This window comes from Humulus lupulus, chromosome 1, assembly GCF_963169125.1.
Source record: "Humulus lupulus chromosome 1, drHumLupu1.1, whole genome shotgun sequence".
NCBI lineage: Eukaryota > Viridiplantae > Streptophyta > Magnoliopsida > Rosales > Cannabaceae > Humulus > Humulus lupulus.
The window spans coordinates 152,455,421-152,477,263 of NC_084793.1; the positions used below are offsets into that span (position 1 = coordinate 152,455,421).

At 36.0% G+C, this 21,843-nt stretch overlaps 1 protein-coding gene across 1 annotated transcript; it reads left to right on the forward strand.

The window, feature by feature from the left end:
* Window positions 1–1,988, forward strand: LOC133812970 (mitochondrial arginine transporter BAC1-like; the record flags this gene model as incomplete). Its single annotated transcript, XM_062246825.1, has 6 exons — window positions 1–123; window positions 554–643; window positions 943–1,044; window positions 1,358–1,462; window positions 1,536–1,634; window positions 1,713–1,988. Coding segments are annotated over 6 exons (795 nt in total), but the record flags the coding sequence as incomplete, so codon positions are not given.
* Between the last annotated feature and the right edge of the window lie 19,855 nt (window positions 1,989–21,843).

The window sequence follows — 21,843 nt, forward strand, 5'->3', positions numbered from 1 at the left end:
CGAAGAAAAAAAAATGGAGCCAAAGTAAATCTCTCGGACACTCCCGCTTACAAGCAGTACGTCGCCGGCTTACTCGCCGGAGTTTCCACCGTCGCCATTGGCCATCCCTTTGACACCGTAAAGGTAATCTCTCATCTTATTCTAGTTGGATTATGTGAAATTTTCATGGGTTTAGCTTGTAATTTAACATATTTTTGTTTGATTGCACTCTTAGTGAAATTGATAGGACTTGAGGTTCAAAACCCAGAAACCAATTTTTTTTTCTTTCAATGAATCTAGGCCCTATCATGGTGAATTAAAAGCATCAAAGTTTAGAGCAAATGCATTAGAAAACCATATGACTGGGTTGCCCTGCTAATCATTTTTTAAAAAATTTCGGGATGAGATTGAGATAACATAAGTATTAACCAATACATCTTACAAGATTATCTCTGTGAACTGAAAATGAATTTAAAGTTTGTATATTTCCTTATTGGTTATACTTTCGTGTTTTTGATTCCTCTGATCTATGTGTATATTTATTGAGTGTGTTAAACTTTTGGTTGTTTATTAGGTGAAGCTGCAAAAACACAATACTGAAGCACATGGGATCAAGTACAAGAATAATTTGCATTGTACTGCTAGGATACTAAGGACTGAAGGAGTATGCTTCCGATTTAGCTAGAGTCATTATTTTCTTATATATATGCTCATTTAAATTGGATGAAGATGTGATAATATGCTTGTATCTTGTTAGGAATTTTTTGTAAACAGGACTTGAGATACAAAAAATTGAGCTAGAGTTCTTAAATATTTCTCTTTTTCATTTTATTTAGCAGGGCATTCTTGCCTTATAAGAGCTAACGTTTGGTGTCACGTGACAAAGATTTTCAGTATCTTTAAATTGTCTAAAGAACACATTTTCCCCTTTTTTGGGAAAGTTAGCTGATATTTTTTTGACAGATTAGAGGACTTTATAGAGGTGCTACATCATCTTTTGTGGGCATGTCTTTTGAGAGTTCCCTTGTTTTTGGCATTTATTCCCAGACGAAACAGTTTCTGCAGGTAAGCCAAAAAGTTGTTCAGATAATCTGTCATTGGCTTACGTATTGTAATAGTGATCTATGGAGTGTTTTAATTTTGAACATGTAACTCTATAGTAATAATCATCAGTGATTTTCTCGTGAAGTATAGCTATAGACATAGCATGGTTGTAATACACTTCTCATAATTGAGGATGTCTCAAGTTCAAATTCCCTCTACCCCAAGTTAAAGAAAAAGAAAAAGAAGATTTACTTGTGATGTAGTGGTTGTCTCTCTTATGTGGTTGAACTACATGGCTTCACTTTTCTTATTCATCTTTTTTATTCTCACAAAGGGAAGTACGCAGAGTAGTACTCCACAGCCCCATGTAATAATTCCATCTGCTGCTTATGGGGGAGCTATCATCAGTTTTGTATTATGTCCATCAGAGTTAATTAAGGTAGATACAAATGGGAGAGCTTTGGATTTCAAAGTTGCTTCTCGTGGTATGCTTACTGTGCCTATCTCTCCAGTGTAGGATGCAAGTTCAAGGAACTGATTCTTTGGTTCCATTAACTAGCAGATATAGCGATCCTCTTGATTGTGCTGTTAAAACTGTAAAAAGTGAAGGGGTAAGAAAATTCTTTGCCTCTTGATGATGAACCTATATAAATTATGATATGGTTATGTGCTGATTGAACAATGTTCAGGTCAAGGGAATCTTCCGTGGAGGTGGTGCGACTTTTCTGAGGGAATCCATTAGAAATGCGGTCTTTTTCAGTGTTTACGAGTTTTTCCGCTATCACATGCATTCACAACTGAATTCTGCTTCATCTGAAAACAATAACTTAATTGACGTGGGAGTTGGAATTGTGAGTGGTGGTCTTGGTGGTATTGCGATATGCATCTTAATGACTCAGCCTTTCTCTGAAAATAAAAAGCAAAAGAGCACATATCTGTCTGTTTCACTAGAACTTTCAAACTAAAGAATTTCTTTGGGTTTTACACCAGTTTTGGTCTGGTGTCTTGCCCTTGGATGTGGCTAAAACTATAATTCAGACTGCCCCAGATAAGAACACGACACGAAATCCCTTTCAAATCTTGAATTCAGTATGTGTATTCTGATGCCATGATTTTGATAACATAAAAAAATCTAATAACCATAAGCTTTATAAATCTTTTTAAAAACAGAAAGGAAAACAAGCCTAATTTTCAGCCATGGGTATTCTGATGCCATTATTCTGTTAGTAACATCTTTTTCTTAATTTATTATTGCTTTGTTTGTCTTTAATTTTAATTTTGTATTAATCTTTTAGGTATTGATTATATTCCTTTGGCTGTGGATCGAATTGGCAATGAGCAAATTTAATTAACTTGATTATTAATAGCAAAAGGTACAGAAGTATGTTCTTTTAACTCTTTTATTAATATCATACAAATGTTAGAGGAGTTTCAATATCTTAAATATTCATCCATAGAGAAGTAGGTTCTAAGATTAAAATTGTATGCTGCGGTGATAACGGAAGGTTGAAAATTTGTGTGTCTTAGAGAAGTAGGTTCTGGAAAATTTGTTTGTGTGTTGCGGTGATATAAGGATGAAAACTTATTGTGTGTTGTTTGAATTTTTTTACATGGTATTGATAGATGGTTAGGTAAGCTTTTAATTTTACTTAGTGGTTGGCATATTAATTTTATTTTTGTTAATAATCAATTGTTGACATATAAAGCTAAAAGTACTAGTAGACTATTCCCATAAGAATGATTACTTTAATAAATTTATAAGCATTTTATTACTTCTAAGCTAGACAAAAGCTAAACAAATTTATCAATAAGAACTATATTTCTTTTAAGCTAGACAAAAGCTCAATGATTGAACAAAACACAAGAAGATCCAAAAGAACATTGCAGACCTTAGTAAATGGTAAAAAAAAAAGATAGTTGCAACAAAGAACTAAACCAAGTATTGCACCTTTAAAAAAACACTAATACAATTAATGAAACACTAATACAAGTATTGCAACAAAAGAAGTATGCATTTGAAGACTTTGAAAATGCTACACATATACAATTAATGAAATGCCTTCGTGAAATCGAATTCCATAATCTAATTAGTATTTGTAATCTCTATAAATTAGAAAACTATATTAAAACTCATAAGCCCTGTACCCAAACAGAAATAGAGATTACTGGAGTCATTCATCACACTATAAATATATCAATCAGTCTTATAGTATTTTAGGGGAACAAATTGAGGACTTATAAATACTTTGTAAGTATGCATATTTGTGATACAGAGGACCTGTTTTTAAGCTCTTGTAATACTACATTTTTTTAACGGAGAAAGACATACTTCATGTAATTGTCATAATATATTTTACATATTCACCTACTACTCTCAATTACCTCATGATTTCCTCACTATTATTATAAAATAATATTATATGCATGCACTTCATGAATCATGATATGATGATATATACGAACTTATAAATTCAAATCTTAAATCTCTACCTAGTAATGTTATCCCTTCCCAAGCTTATAATATTATAAGTACTCTTTGTGCTTGTAGTGGATTAGGCTAATCATAAGTACTCTTTGTCTTATTTTTGTTAATTTCTTTGTTGAATATTTGAATTATATATATGCTTTTTGTGTGAGTTTATATAAACTAAGCAAATAAACTTTGGGCCTGTAGTTGAGTACTTGAAATTGAATCTTTTGTTGTGGGCTAATTTTGGGTCTTTTTCTGTGTTATATGTTTGGGTATTGTGGAGAAGAAGGGTAACTTGTATTACGAGCTTAATTATTTTGGGCAAAGAGTGTGGGGTGGGCTGTGGAGAGAAGAATATGTGTAATCAAATATAAGAGTGGGTTTCTGTTATTTATCAATATAGGAGAAGAAGTTGTTGATATTCCATAGCCCAGAAATAGTAAGGTACTGGAATATCTTCTTATTTGTCATGCCTTTTCATCTATTGATTATGGTGTACATGTAGTGATACATAGTATAGAATAGTACAGTACAGTATAGTATGTATATAGCAACACTTCAAACTACTGACAGTCAAGTTACATTCTTTAAATAATTGATTTCATTACCCATTTTGCTTTGATCACGTTTTTGTGTACTTCTTAATTTCTAACCATTCTCACATTGCTATTAATATTTGTGGTTTCTATTAACTATGGTCGTACTACTATTAGTTTGTTTTGTTAATTTGTTTTGAGTCACATTCTGGCTGTTGGAATCATCAGTTTTGAGTCACATTATTAATGTTATTTTTCTTGAAATGTTACTTCTTTATTTTGATTGTGTCAGCAAACTTTTGATGAATTGACCTCTTTTACCTTGCTTTTTAAGTCAGTTTAGCAAGCTTAGAATAAGATTTTAAATTTTAGCAGCAATAGAAAATTCTTCACGTCAAGATATACATTTGGTCAACCTTTAATTCCTAATATTATATCTTCCAATATAGTTAAAAATTTCAAGAAACTACTTTCTCTATTGTCTGACATATTGAATGGAAATTGGACTGGGTAATGAAAATATAAATTCTTCTTAATTTCTAACCATTCTCACATTCTAGGTGCATATGTAGCAAACTCAAATCTTTGGGTTAAAGCTTAGTTGGCTAGTGATGAAGGCATCAGTGGGCATATTCCTGTGAGAAGGCCAAAGTAGAGTTGAATTACAACCCTAGAAGCTTGAAAGAAGGGCTGGAAGAGGTTCTGTCGTGGCGTATGAACTTAGGCAAGTTTTTATTGAACCGTCTCCTTTCTAACAGCCAGGTTTTTGTATAATAATGCTTTATATATAATATCATATTCTACATGAAAATCCTTGGTGTATGCATAATATGAAAAGCCTTTGGTGTAGAGTTGTATGGTACGTTCGTATGCAAGACCTGATTCTGTTTTGGAAAGCTTTTCATTTTATTTTACTTTTCCATAAAACTTGTGGAAAGATTTTAAAGCAAGACCTGATTCTGTTTTTGTTTGTGTAAAAATTATTTATATAAATACACAATTAATTTCACCTGATTTTACATTACTTATGGAAATCCCATGCTTTTTGTATAGAGAAGCAATGCTAATATATATGTTTTTGCCTTGCTTTTTAACCTGTTTATGCTTTAGCCAGCCATGGGTAATGTTTCATGAGAAATTTTTTCTTCAAATAATGCTTGTGTCATGTTGTTTATGGTATATCCTAGTTTCTTGTTAATTATTTAATTATTTAGGTTTCTTCCTCCAGTAATGGATGTGAGATTCTAACTAGTCTAGTATTGGTTATCTGAAAATCTCATCTTCTCAAGCTTCAGATTTTTTTAATTCATTTTGGTATCTTAGTAGTGATCACTGCAAGCATAACAGTTGTTATAGGTCCTTTCTTTCATTCTCTCTCTCTGACCATTTCTAAATGTTGATGTTTTTCTGTGTTGCTCTTATAGATATATTTGTTATCTTGATACATTTCACAAGCCTTGTTTTAAGTTGCATGTTTTGTTGCTTCAGTCGTTGCATGGTAGTATATCTTGCTATACCTTGCTGTTTTGTCAATTTTTGGAGTTATTACAAATTTAATTTAAACTTTATATGCTTACAGGTGGAAACTAGCTTAAGTCTTATGTTCTTAATAATAAAAGTACTTTTTTTTTTACAATGTGCAGGTATATTGAGATGATTTCTTTAGAGCAATTCTTGACAAAATTTGTAGTTGAGGCCTTTAGAATGGAAGAATGTATTTCACTAATTTTTGTATACATTTCTTGTTTTGTATTTAGTGATAAAGGAATCTGAATTGGGCATAAATTATGTTGTAATATGATTTCTTAAGCCTAGACTAGCAGACTAAATATTGTAATTACATTTGAGTAATTAATAAAAATCTATTTATGTTACCTTATTTGGCTTCAACTTTCATATTTGTTTTCCTAGTTTTGTGTAAGTAAAAAAGGATTATGTTTCTCTAAGCTAATATAACACATGTGTTATACTAAAGTGTAGTATAACACAAAAAAAGTGTTATATAATCGACTATAAATAACATAATTAAACACTTATCTATATATTAAAATAACACAGAAATTGTGTTATCGTTGACAATACAATAACACATCTGTATAACACTGATAAAGTGTTATGTAAAGTACCCTGACCTACGATAACATAGTCGGTCTTAACACATCAGAAAGTGTTATCGTATGTTTTGATAACACATTTTTGGTGTTATTAAAAGCATTTTTTCTTGTAGTGAAAGGATATAAGGCTTGCCCCGTTTGTGAAGAAAAAACATGTTCTAAATACTTGAAACACTCTCGGAAAATATGTTATATGGCACATAGGAAGTTCTTTCCTAATACGCATAAACTTCAGACTTGGAAGAAGGCATTCAATGGTGAACAAGAGTTTGAGGAGGCTCACGAGCCTTTGAATGGGATCCAAGTACTTGAGAAGATGTCTAAAATTGGGTTCAAGTTAGGGAAGCCTAAAGTTCGTACACCTACAATGATGAAATGTAGTCGTAAGGCTAAGGTTGTGGAGGAGCCGAAAGGGTGTTATATAAAGAAATCTATTTTCTTCGAACTTGAATATTGACCTTTCTTACTTGTACGCCATAATTTAGATGTTATCCACATAAAGAAAAATATATGTGATAGTTTGATTGGCACTTTGTTGAATATTCTGGGAAAACTAAGGATGGAATTAAGGTTAGACAAGACTTGGTTGCAATGGGTATATGGTATGAATTAACTCCAAAACTAGATAAGAGACGAACATATTTACCTCCTCCTGCTTACACTCTTACTAAAGAGGAAAGAATGGAAATTTAAAGATGTTTGTTTAATATAAAAGTTCCAGATGGATATTCCTCAAATATAAGGTCATTGGTAGACATGAAAGTTGTATTCTGATTGGCATTAAATCTAACAAAATAAGGTTAGAAATATTTCGAGTTGGCATTTTTTGATATAATGATTCATTTGACAGTTCACTTGGTTAGAGAACTAAGATACTGTGATCCCATTTATTTAAGATGGATGTATCCATTTGAGCGATATATGAAGATTCTTAAGGGGTATGCTAGGAATAGAAGTTGGCCAGAAGGATGCATCGTCGAATGCTATATTGCAGAAGAGGCAGTTGAATTTTGTTCTGAATCCATGACTGGTGTAACGTCCCAAATTTACTATAAAGGCTTAGTGCCTAGACTATAGTGCCTTGAGGGCATAATAGGATATACATGTTGAATTAATATAATAAATGTCTGACTACGTGACATGCATCATTTATATGATAATATGGATTTAAATGCATGTGTTATGTGTATTAAATATGCATGTGAGCCCGTTCTTGAAAATAAGGGCATATTTGTAGTATTGGCATGTTGCGGGCATAAATGCAATTATATGTGTGTAAATGATTGAGACCACATTATTATGTGGATATATTTGCAATATTCGGTTCGAGGCGATTCTAGTGAGCGGATTAACGGAATAGTCACAATGGGGTCCAATACCCGGCTCGGGGTGAGCCTAGTGGTATTTTGGGGACTTAGCATGTATTTAAGATTTATTGGTTAATGTGCAATTATTTGGTGATTAATTGGATGTGTTGGGATTAGTTGGGAATTTATAAGACAATTCGAGGACTAGCGGGGTAGGTGCCTAATGACGTTTTTGCTCTCAGGGGCATTAGAAGATAAGGGTATACTTAGGGGCATTATGGTCTTTTTGGTTAAGAGGATAGACTTACCTCTGGGTTAGCTTAGGTAGTGGTAGCTAATAGAAACTCAAGGAAGCAAGGCCAGGGCACTCTCTCTCCTTCCAACTAACCCTCTCCCTTTCTCTCTCAACTTGAGGAAGCTAAGGGGAATTGGTGGTTGAAAGCTTGGGGAATTGAAGACTTGAGGCCTAGAAGTTGGTTAGTTGCAGCCAGGGGGAGTAATTCATAGCTAGGGTAAGTTTTAATTGTTGATTCAATGGTGCTCTATCTTGGTTTTATGGTTGTTCTTAACTTTAAGGTTTAAGAATATGAATTTGAGTTTGGATGGAATTTTGAGTGTGTTGAGCTAGGGTTTTGTTGCTGGTATCATATTGGTGTTATGTTATGGATTGAGTTATAGTTCTCGAATTTATTTCGGAAGTTTTGATGGATTTTTTGGCTGAGGAAAAACATGGAAATCTTGGGTTCGTAGGGTCAAGTCGCGACCCTGTTCTTGGGCGCCGCAACCCAGGTGAACCCAAGCAAGGTAGGGGCTTCTGCTTTGGAGGTGCTCCGTGACTCTCTAAGGCAAGTCACAGCTCGCATCCTGGTTCCACATGGGGGGCTCTCTGACCTGGGAGGCGTGCCACGACCCTTAGGGGCAAGTCGCGACCTGCCTGGTCATTTTTAGGCCACTTCAAGTTTTAATGACAGGAACTTTAACCTAAGCGCTCGGGACAAATGCTACTACACGGTTTAGTAGAATTCGAGGTCTCAGAGACACATATATTATCCCAAAGCTTTTAATTGGTTTAGGTTGTTAATTGTTATCCATTATCTCATTGTGACTAGGTTATACTGCAAGGGCTCCGGATTATGGATCGTGCTCGGGGCTGTCATACGCTAGCTGCTCTAGAATTGAGGTAAGAAAACTGCACCCGAGTTGTGATTGGGGCTTAAACCCCTTATATGAATATGAAGATAGTGTGTAGCTGAGAATATTTGGATGGGCATGCTTGTATACGCTGCCATTAATTACTTGTCATGCATTGTGCATATGTGATTATATTTGTTTGCAGGCCGGCCTAAGGGTGTCAGGGGCTGATAACAAGCGTGCGGAACGCAGATTGGCCTAAGGGTGCCCGGCTAAGAGACCAGGGGACTCAGCCTAAGGGAGTCGGGCTTGGATATTATACCATAAATAAAAGTGTGGTTCACACTTAATCATTTCTATTGATTGATGAGTTTGGTTTACAAATTTTACTGAGTTGACTATTACTTTTGGTTGGTTATTTATATCCCATTGTTAATTGAATATGATAATTTATGTTTACTGCTTTTATACTATTGCCTAGTTGTGCATGCTGGTTTGCATTTTCTTGTTGAGCTTTGACTCACGGGTGCTACGTAGTGCAGGTAAAAGAAAGGGACAGTAGGACCAGCCATGAGTTGGAGAGCTTCAAGGATGGTGTGTACATATGCAGCCTACTCGATCGCTACGGTCAGGATAGCTTGGAAGGAACAAGGGTTAAACCCTGTTTTGACGCTTAGGACGACTAAGTTGTATTTTATTTGTCTTTTACAAGTTTGTAAACTCACTTTGGGATCTCATATATAACTTAATATTTTAGTGGAAAATAATCATTTTGTTGACCAAATCTTTTAATACCTGACCTTGACTTAGTCTTTAATTACACATTTAAGTTCAAACGACTTGCATAGTGAGTTAAGCACTATTTCAAACACACAGTGTAATGATCTTGGTTAACAAAGGCGTTACAATGGGTGTATAGAGAATTGGGTTAAATGATGTTGAAAATGTTGAGATTTAGAGTTGTTTTGGTAGCGTTGTATGTACAGTAAGTCGAGATATACTAGATGAAGAACATCATCTTGTGTTGCAAAATATAAATGAAATTTAGCCTTATATCGAGTGAGTTATATTCATATAATACATTAAGTTTAAGTTGTGTAATTTTGTATATTCAATTGTCTAACAACATATGTATAATTGAAGGGAACATTTTAACTTGACAAAGACCAAATTTCCATCCAAGTCAAGGAACCCAAAATGGTTACAAGACGAACATTATCGAACTTTTAGTAGTTTGATTGAACAAAAGGTACATTGTGTTGATTATGGAAGGTTGTCATTTATTGGTAATTACAAGATGTTATGGGTGGTGGTTTTTAGAAATTTGTTTTTGCTATGTTGATTTAATAGGTTGTGTTAGAATTAAAAAACACATCAAATAAGGTTTCAGACATCGCTAAGTGGATTTCTCGAGGACCTTCTATTAATGTCATCAAGTTTTCATCATACATGATTAAAGGTACTCAATTTAACACTAGGGAGTGCGATAACAATAGAAACACACAAAACAGTGGTGTTAGCCTTGTTGTTAAAACTGTGCAAGTCTCTAGTGCAAAAGACGAAAATCTAGTTAAATGTGATATGACATTTTATGGAGTAGTTAATGAAATTTGGGAGTTAGATTATATCACAACTCGAGTACCTATTTTCTTTTGTGATTAGGTGAAAAGTGACATTGACATAATATATGAAGATTTTGGTTTCACATTAGTTAATCTAAAACGAGTTGGGCACAAATCTGATCGATTTATATTAGCTTCACAAGCTAAACAATTATTTTATGTGAATGATCATTCAAACAACCAGTAGTCAATTGTTCTCCAATGCAAACAAGAGAATGAAACATTAAAGATGGTGATTTATATGATATACCTCTCGAAGAAGACTTGTCACATTCACCGCAATATAAGATAATGATGAAATTGATGATGATTGTATTTATTTGCGTGAAAATGGTGAAGGATTATGGGTTGATGATAATGGGTCTTGAGGTGAGCCTCTCCCTCATTCTCAGCCAGTGGAAGATGAACATAAAAATGCGACAGGACGCACCTGGATGTCTAAAAATGCCCAAAAAGGAGTGAAGGACATCTTACACATGTTGAATATAACGATTATGGTCAAATAATTGGTCACACTAGAAGTAATGTTTCGGCACAACTTGGAGCTGTTGTTCGAGCCACTGTGTCCATCAACACTAATAGTTGGAATGATGTTAGTATGGTGGAAAAAAAATAAAATATGGATATGATGAAGGTATGGTTTTATCAAATATTTTCATTTAATGTTTTTAAAATATATATATTATTATGATAATATGATTCTTATTACTTTCAAACTTATAGAAAACTTATGATTTGGACCCTAAACAAAAGAAGCAGATATTGATGGATGCGGGAAAGTACTTTCAAGATTGGAAGACTAATCTCACAAGGGTTAACGTGTATAATGCTTTGAAAAAAATTCCCAAATGAGTTCCCGCCAGCAATTCCATTTGGATTTCAGAATGTCATAAAGCCAGATGAATGGTTAAAGTTTGTGAACTCAAGATTAACTCCTGAGTGGCGTAAAAAGAGAGAAGAGATGCAAACTTATCGAGCATTGAATAAATACAACCACAACCTCTCTAGAGGAGGCTATGTGCGTATTGAAGAGATGTTAATGCAATCGAGTGGGAAAAGTCTGACTGAAGTTGATAGGGCATACTTATGGAGCATGGGTTGTTAGAATGCAAAAGGAGAGCTAGTTGGAAAGGCCTCTGAGATTCAAAAAAATATTGTAGGTGTTTATATTTAAAAATGTTGTTATATCAAATTATTAGCTTCTATATATAACATTCTATGAATATTGTTTCACAGGATCATTACCGACAACTCCAAACTGAGGAAAAATGGGTACCTGATGGCCTTGATGATGTTCTGGCGAGGGCGTTGGGCACTCGTGAGACCCGAAGACGTGTTAGGGCTAGAGGGCACGGTGTGTCCCCCATAGTATACTAGAATACTCAAACACCTACATCAATAAAAAATAAATCTAAAGCTTCTTCTTTGAATGACACCATTAGAAATGAGTTTGAAGAAAGAATTTTGAAACGAGAAGAGAACATCGCCAACAAGCACAACATCTAGAAGATGCCTTAAACAAAAAGATGAACTCTTAAGAATATTTTTGGTCCAATAGAGCGGGTTGGGATCCAACATTGGAGTCCCACCAGCGCCACCATCCTACTATGTGCCCGACCCACCAGTGCCAGCAGCGCATGCATCCTACTATACTCCCGACTCACTAGTGCCTCAAGCAGGAGATCAAATTATTGCACTACAACCGCTTTTGCAAGAGGTAATTAAAATTTCTTGAATATTCCAAAACAAAATAGATTTCTCTACTGTTTCAACATGCTTATTTGTATATAACTTGTTTCTTATGCATGGTCGAGCATGCCAATTAGCCATTGCTTCGCTTTCAAACATTGTTGCATCAGGTAAACTCATTGAAAGAGAGGCAAGCAACAACTACCAATTTATGATTACTAGAATTTTTAAGCCAACGAATCCTCTTCCTTTTGCATATCCTGATTTGGATATTTAAATAGTTGCTCAAGCCATTGCGACGCCAATAACGTGGCCTAAGGATTTGGTCAATATATCTAAAGATATATATCATGAGGTGATGCCATATTTTTACCTAAATATCTTTACAATTGTATATTTATTTGTTTGTATTTTTAACATTTTTGATATTATTGTATACAGGCTCCTTCTACAAGTAGGACCAGATCACAACGACCAAAAGCTCTGTCAACACAACAACCACGAGAAAGAAGACAACCACAAAATCGTCCAACACAACTGCCCCACACTCCATTTGAACGATTACAGAATATCGTAGCTTAGTGGGCTGATGGTGAGTGTGTCAATCTAGGCATAGAGTATGAATTTTTTGATCAGGATATGTCTCATTGTTACATACGTAAGGATGACATACTTCTGTTTGCTCGAAATGAGAAGATTGGACAAGTAGCTGTCATCAGCTACATAATGTATATATCTCAAAAAGTGTAACGACCCAAAATTACTAATAAAGCTTAAGGGCCTTGAATAGTGTGCCGGGAGGGAATAATTGGTTTATGTGTGATTTAAATGATTTAATGCATGACTATGTGATAAGCATGCTTATATGGTTATATGGATATATGGGATGCATGATTATGAATATTAGTATGCATGTAGGCCCTGTTTAGATTATAGGGGCATATCTGTAATTTTGGCCCGTTGAGGGCAGCAATGTGATTATATGTGATGAATTGTTGAAACCACATTATTATGTGGATATATTTTTACCGTATTGCTCAAGACGGTCCTAGTGAGAGGTTTGGTGAAATAGTCACGGTGGGGATTTATACCCGGCTCGGGGAAGCTTGGGGGTATTTTCGGGAATTTAGGATATATATTGGGGATTATTAGACATTGAGTTAATAGTTGGTGATTAATTGGATAGTAGGATTTAAGTGGTAAATATTAGGAACAATTGAAGAATTAGTGGGAATTGGGGGATAAATGACAATTATACCCCTAGAATAAGTTTTATGTTAGTTATATTTTGGGAGGGCATTATTGTCATTTCTAAGTTAGAGATATGCTCAGCCTTTATCCTAGACTAATGCAGAAAGGTATAGAACAATTTAGAAAGAAAGAAGGAAGAATTGAATTGAGGTCTCTCTCTCTCTCCCTCATCCTCACGCACACACTCTCTCTCAATCTTCATTGTTGAAGCTTGAAGCTAAGCTTAGGCTGGGGGAAACTTGGAGGAATTTGAGCAAGATTTCAGCTGAGACTTGAAGGAGTTGAGCTGGAAAATTGAGGTAAGAGCCTCGCTCTAATTTGTGTGTTTTGTTACAGAGTTTAAGTTCGAGGATTAAGGTATGCATGAGTGTGGTGATAGAGTGAGTGTTGGGTAGGAATTTCAGTGGGATATGCTTGATTACTATGAATAAATTGAGGTATAGTTTCTGTGTTAGAGATTGAGAGTATTAGATAAAAGAAAATAGGTGAATATGGGTCTTAATTTGTAACTTGATTGGTGTTGGATTTGTAGGATCAATGAGGGAAAATTATGGGCTTGGTTGAGTGTTCATGGTTGGAAGAAGAAGGAGGAAAACCCAGGTTTTCCCTGGGTTCGTAGGGCGCGCCGCGACCCAGCCTGAGGGCGCTATGGCGCGTGTGGCCCTCCTGGCCATGGGAGCTCTCTGACTTGGGGGCGTGCCACGACTTGCTTGGCCAAGTCGCGACCTGCCTCCCCTTTGGTGTGAGATCTTGCTCGCTGACTTGGGGCAAGTCGCGACTTGCTAAGCCAAGTTGCGACCCGCCTGGGAGTTTTAGGTTTAGAGGAGTTCTTGGTGTTGCTAAGGCTCGGGGGTTTGAACCTAAGCGCTCGAGACAATTTCTATTGCCCAGTTTAGTAGAATTGAGGTCCTGGAGGTTAATTTTGTTACCTAAGTATTATAATTCTGATTGGAAGTTGATAGATATCGATAATTCTTGTGACTAGGTTTGTCGCCAAGGCTCGAGGCTAGGGATCGTGCTTGAAGTCAGTTCACCTTTTTCGCTCGGAATCAAAGGTAAGAAAACTGTACTCGGTTATATGGTTATGTTGGGACTAAGAGTTCCCAATATTTATATACAATGTCATATGATTGTATTATGCCATGTGGACATGAGATAAATGGCCTAAGAGTGTTGGAATTAATATTGGCGCACAAGGACGCGGCTCGACCATTGGTTGCTGAGGTTAATTATATAATCACTGAAGTCGGCCTAAGTGAGCCGGAGTCAGCGGGATAAACAGAGGGTGCGGCCTAAGGTCGTCGACCTTGGATATTGAGTGATATGCTTACTGTTATTAATTTGATGATCATGGCATGTTTGTTACCTGGATAATTGATGATTGGTTTGCAGATTGATATCACTGATTATGTGAACAATGTGGTTTGCTGAGCATCTGATTGATGATTTATGTATTATTTGACTATTGATTATTGAGTATGCTATGTTATATGGTTTTCTTGGTTGGCCTTGGCTCACGGGTGCTACATGGTGCAGGTAAAGGCAAGGGTAAGCTAGACCAACCCTGATTTGGAGAGCTCTAGGGGCGGAATGTACATAGTCGGTTGCTCGGCTGCCATGGCCGTGGGATGATACAGGGACAGGAGACCCTAAAATGCTTGTTTTGCCATTAGATTGGCTTACGATTGTTTATAACCTTTGGAATTTTGTAAATTATTCTTTAGCCCTATTTATTTTTGGGATCCTGTGTAACAAACACTTATTTAAATGAAAATTTATCTTTATTGATCAAAATCTTTTAACCCTAGTTCAATGATGGTTTAGCGACACATTTTCAACTAAATGACTTGATTAGTAAGCCTTGCACCTTTATTAACACACAGTGTAACAGTCTTGGTTATCTAGTGTGTTACACAAAGTTTTTTCATTTAAGTTTCTAATTTGATTTATTCATCTAGATAACAATTTTTTCTAATTATATTTTCATATTTTTGTATTAGGTTCATTTACAGATATGTGGTACAACAGTGTCGCAAAAATAAATTTTTATTTGTAAATCCTAATATTGGAGCCACTCAAGGAATTTCATTCGAAGACCGTGTTCAAAATCTATTCAGACGATGCAATGAAGTAAAATCAAGAGAACAAGTTATGCTTGTTATTTGTTTGACCCATATCAATACTTTCTTTGATTGACATTTGAGTTATAATTTGTTTGTTTTTCTTATGCAGTGAACATCGGATGTTGCTTATATTGACACCATATGCATATCATGCTTATTGTTGTGATCTGATGAACTCAGATCTGAATAACCGTGAGAAGATTGTATGAGTGATCATCAACGCTTTCAATCTTTTTTTCTCTATGAATCTTCCTAATGTCGAGATCCTTGATAATCTACGCATTAAGCAACCTCACTTAAGTAATTGCAAATTAAAATTTTGAACTTTTATAATTATTAAGTAGAATAATATGTATGCATTTTTTTTACCAAGTATCAATTTAATAATGAATTAGTCACACTTTTAAATAATTAGTGTCCACACAAACCGGAGAATGTGGCACGTGGAGACAACATAATGAGGATGTTGAAGGATTGGATTGAACATGCGAGTCCATGACATTAATTGAGAACGATGTTATTAAATAAAATTTACAAATTATTTTTACAACCATATATATAAATGTAATCAAATAACTAATTAATATATTTTTCTTTATATTTTTTTGCAGCTAACAAGTACGCCATATACAGAGGCACAAATTAATGAGTTGCGACAAGAATGGGCAACATATGTGTTACCGATAATCCAAGGTTACCGACCTTGTTGTTAGGTTTTCTTACTTCTTACCGCTTTCTTCATATATAGGGAAATATTTGTTAATTTTGCATATGTCTAACAAATATTACTTTATCTTGTAAAACAATCTAAATTTTCATTAATGAAGATTTGCAATTTCATTTTATTCATTATATCAATTTAATTTTTTTTAATTATATCAATTTCAATTTAATTAAATATTAAATAAATTTTATTTTAAGTAATTATTAAATCAAATTAAAATATTATTAAATATAATTTAATTATTTTTAAAAAAAAATGGGAGACGTGGGATGTCTCTTATGTCTCCCAGTTGGAGACATTGAAAAGTCTCCTAGGGACATTCAATGTCTCCCACTGGGAGAGGTGAGAGACTTCCCACGTCCCCTAGTGGGAGACATTGAAACTTTCAATGTCTCCCACTGAGAGAGGTGAGAGACATCCCACGTCTCCTAGTGAGAGACATTGAAAGTCCACGTTTTTAGACATCTTTCAACCTCTCCCATTGGGAGACATGGGATGTGCACTTACAATGTCTCCACCTACGATATCTCTCATAGTGTGAGACATTGTAGACTTTTAATGTCTCCCAAATAAAGTCATAAAACCCTTATATTGTTGTAGTGACATGTGATGGAATGATCAAACATTGTGCTCTTTATAATGACAATAATAATATGGCATCTAAATCTTGCAATATGGTTAATTTAAAATCTATTACTTTGTTGCATAACAGACTTGCTCATATAGGTTATTGCACAATTAAAAGAATTGTTAAATGTGGATTGATTAATTGTGAAGTGAATGAGCATGATAAATGTGAATAATGTGTTAAATCTAAAATGTTAAAGAAACATTTTCTAAGTGTTGATAGATGTTCGAACTTGCTAGATTTAATACATAGTGATTTATATGAATTGAATGGCATGTTGACTAGAGGATGAAATAGATACTTCATGAGTTTTATAGATGATTGCTCTAGGTATTTACTTAAGAGTAAAGATGAGACATTTAATGCATTTAAATATATAAAGTTGAAGTAGAAAATAAATTGGAAAGGAAAATAAAAACTCTTAGAAGTTAAAGAGGTGGTGAGTACTTTTCAAATGATTTCAATGTGTTTGGCGAACAACATGACATTATACATGAATGCACTGCACCATACACTACACACAAAAAATGACATTACGTAAAATGCTCCAAATGATGTGTTTTAAATGCTCTAATCCTATTGGTTAGACTAATGATAATGCCTACACTATAAATATTGGTTATTAGAGTTGTAAAGCCTTGATCACACGTGTTCCAATTGCCCTTTCTTTTCGAAAAATATGTAATAGAGATCCTAGGTTATGGATTAAAGATGGTAAAAATGGGAGTTAGGTTTTATAAAACCGTAAATCGAAAAGTATTATCGTTAACGAATAATAAATTGTAAAAGGTCGAAACGTGGTATTTTTGGGTAAAGAATGGAAAACGATAAACTCCGTAGAAAGTGAGTGGTTTTATAAGATTAAGAGACGTTTAAGACTCCTTTTTATATGTAACCAAAATACACATAATACAATTGAGAGAGTCTTATAGAGATAGAATATTAAAATGCACAGCACGGAGATCATGTTGCGGTAAGCACGATTTTTCTCAGGAAGCCGTAAATTGATTTAAAGCGGAATCTGGTCTTATACACTCTAAAGTGTATAAGATAAATGTCGAACTTTATTGAATGTAGCAATCATTAAATATTAGCTATACGAGTATGCCATAGTTTAATCCGAGTACACTATATAACTTACAATAATCACAAAAAGGGAAAACAAATAGCGGTGTTAAAGATCCAGCTAGGAGCTACGGACTCCATGTAAATTATCCTTTCTCTTTCTTGGCTACAACATGAATATACTAGTGTGTGCTTGTAGTAGTATATTACACTAGTTTTGTTTGGGTCGTTAAGACCAGGGTGCGCTTAAGAAATACCTTTTGCAATGCTTATGCATTTTACGGCTTAATGGTAAGTGAGTTCGGGTTGAAGCTAGAACCTTATTATAATTATAGTATGGGTTGGAGCTAGAAGATGGTGAAATTATAGTCCGGGTTGGAGCCTGGACATGGTGAAATTATAGTCCGGGTTGGAGCCTGGACATGGTAAAATTTTAGTCCGAGTTGGAGCCAGGACATGGTGAGATTATAGTCCGGGTTGGAGCCAGGACATGATGAGATTATAGTCCGGGTTGGAGCGAGGACATGGAAAAATTTTAGTCTGAGTTGGAGCCAGGACATGGTGAGATTATAGTCTGGGTTGGAGTCAGAACATGATCAAAGTATAGTCTGGGTTGGAGCCAGGACATGGTAAAATTTTAGTCTGAGTTTGAGCCAAGACATGGAAAGATAAAGTCCAGGTTGGAGCCAGGACATAGTAATATAGTCCAGGTTGGATCCAGGACGCTAAGATTGAATCCGGGTTGGAGCAAGGATCCTTTTTGTTTCTTTGAATTGATTTTAATTTTATAATTATATATCTTGAATGTTCTGGGATTTTTTTGAGTGCAGGTTGATATGATATGTATGAAATGGGTTTTTGGGTGCAACAAATGTGCTTGATTTCTGTATGGATATTATTAAGAATTGTATGATAGAGTTGGAAATTGTCCAATAACCTATGACCGGTAGTGGTAACTACCTTAGGGCAACCCATTACTTGGTTTAGTATATTTGTGTGCAAGGCTATTCTTACTAAGATTTTTTGCTTACCTAGTTGTTTCATGTTGTAGGTAAGTGAAAAAGAAAAGTGGAGCAGTGAGCGTCTCTGCTTGTGGATATGTACATGTGGTCCAACCTGGGGAGGTTTTGATGGAACAACATTTTGAAAAGAAACGCTAGGAGCTGTTATCTCTTTTATGACATTTGTTTTGATTTAACTCTGTAAAAGAAAAGTGTGTGCACATAATATTTTTAAAAGTTTTTTTTATATGGATTTTTGGTACAATGAATTAAAGTAAAAGTTTGGATTTCTGCATGTTTTGGTCTTGTATGTTTGAGGGTTGTTACAAGTGGTATCATTGTAATGGCCGGCACTCACTATAAGTGCTGTCTTTTCATATCTGTTTCCTTTATATTATTTTATTTACCTTAATCCTATAAATTGTAGGTTATGGCTGATATACCTAAGTAGATTACCTTGTGATAGAGAACCTATTCAGGATCCCTACACCTAGGGTTGACTATTATAGGTTATTTCATAATGAGAACCTTGACAATTCAAGTATGATCAACGACATCGACGTGCCATTTGGCGATGGACCCAGTACATGAATGAAGTTTTTGATATAGCCAACACACCCGAGTGACAGAGAGCGCGGTTTGCTAGCACTTGTCTGAGAGGTGCGACCCAGGTGTGGTTTTGCCACCGACGTTGGTAGATGGTTCACGTCACGTGGGACAACTTCCGTATGGAGCTCGAGCTGGCATTTAGGCCATGGATTGTCCTATCTCCATGGTTGATGGCATATCTCGAGGCTGGACGGTAGAGCCCGAGGAGGATCTCAAGCAGACAGATGAGTATTCCGATATAAAGCTGGATATGTTGATGGATAGGGTAGATTAGGTTTTGTTGTGAAAGTCTTGTGGATACTTTTTTAAAGACTTTGCAAACCTTATAACTTGTAGAACTTTAAATAGTTGTTGCAGGCGTATGTAGAAACCCCACGCGTAGTTAGGGTTCTCTTTTTTATTTATTGTTCTACTAACTAAAATTTTATGGCATGATCTGTCATGATCATTTTGTATTGCTAGGTTGTCACCTGCTATTTTATGACTACTCGTTTTGAGTTGAATCGTTATGATTTTCTTTTCCTTATCTTTTCCTTGTGTATGGGAAACTAGTATACTCCAATGTTTTAAACATTTTTGTATAGAGACTCACGATGGTTCCTAACACTCGAACCAGGGGAGGTCGAGTTGTTAATCCACCAGAACCAGCCGAGAGAGCGGCTGTTGACTAAGAGGCAGGTCGTGGCCGAGGCAGAGGAAAGGGTCAAGGCCGAGGGAGAGGTCATGGACAAAGATCATAGCCAGAACTAAACCTGGCAACTCAGATAGAGGATCTGAGAAGGACTGTGAATGAGCAGAATGCGGCGAATTCCTAGATGTTTGAGGCACTGATGCGGAGATTCCCAGAAGCACCACTCAACCTCGCACCCCTAACACTCCGGGAAGATGTTCCCAAACAATAGGAATTCCAGATGCAAGAAGACTGACTGGTGGGAGCAAATCCACTAGTTGATACTTCTAGAACGGAACAACCAAAGCCAATCTCAAAACGGTTTATTCGAAAAAATCCACCTATGTTCGAAGGAACTTCAGACCCCCTGATGGCAAAGGAATGGGTCAGCGTGATGGAGAGAATCTTTGACTTTGTGGCAGCTACCAAAAGGGAAAAGGTAATCTGTTACGTGTATATGTTAAGGAAGGACGCTCGCATCTTGTGAGACATTGCTAGGAAAGGACGTGACGTGGCACGAATTGAATGGGCAGAATTTATGATCCTGTTCAATGCTAAGTACTACAACGAGATGGTGATAGATCGGAAGGTGGTTGAGTTCGCCAACCTAGTCCAAGGGTCATCTAGTGTACAAGAGTACGTGCACAAGTTTGACTAACTCTCAAGATTTTCTCTGGACTTGGTACACACTGAAGCAAACAGGGTACGCAAATTCATGAAAGGGTTGAAAAGAGAGATAACTCAGTTAATGGATGCCAGGAAGACCAGCCCAGATACTTATGATGAAGCCGTAGAGAGTGAAATTCGCCAAGAATCTTGGTTAGTACAAGAAAAGAAGGAGCCCTACAGAGCTGAAGAACGAGCTTATGTTCCAAATGACTGAGGAAGATGCTCTAACAACCAAAGCATATATTCTGGGATGTTTGCATTCAGAAGCAATCGAAGTATGGGGAAGACCAATACTCTAGGATACTCTCGGTTTTCCAATGGTGGAAATAATAAACGAGGAATGGAGCCACCAAGCCAAAGTTTGAACATCAACAAGAAGCCAATGAGTGAAAACAACAATTGGCCGCAGTGCAACAAATGCAATCGACGCCACACAAGCGAGTGAAACAACAACTACTTCACTTGTGGAAAGTCATGTCATTTCTCCAGGTACCGCCCAACTCATATTCAGATGGGAGGAAACGACCAACCAAAGCTAGTAGGAACTACACCACGAGTCTATGCACTCACCCTGTGTGATAAATGAGCTGGAACTTCCGACATGGTGTCATGTCAGCTTCATGTGGCTAATAACTCAGCATATGCACTTATGGACACTTGTGCATCCCATTCTTTTATTGATGCATCTTATATTGATAAGAAAGATAAGAAGCCTGATTCTATGGCAAATGTATGTGGTGTATCCTTACCATCGGGAGAGGATATGAGGGTACGGTCTTGGGTTGGAGTCGTACCAGTCTAGGTGGAAGGTCGGGAGTTGACCGTGGATTTGCTAGTGTTAGATTTACATGAGTATGATGTTATTTTTGGTATGGATTGGCTAGCCAAATACGGGGTGGTGGTGGATTGCAAATGAAGAGAGGTGAATTTTAACTCACCTGGGGAAGAACTGTTCGTGTTCCAAGGCTAGGAAATTGTTGGATGATGGATGTATTGGCTACATGGCAAATGTAATAGACAAGGATAGGGAGTCTAAGATACAACCAACTGAGGTAGCAGTGGTGTGCAAATTTTTGGAAGTGTTTCCTGAGGATCTTCTGGGGATACCCCCGGACTGAGAAGTTGAGTTGATTCCAGGCACCACACCTATTTCAAAGGCAGCATACCAGATGACACCGACAGAGCTTAAAGAACTGCAAGCGCTATCACAA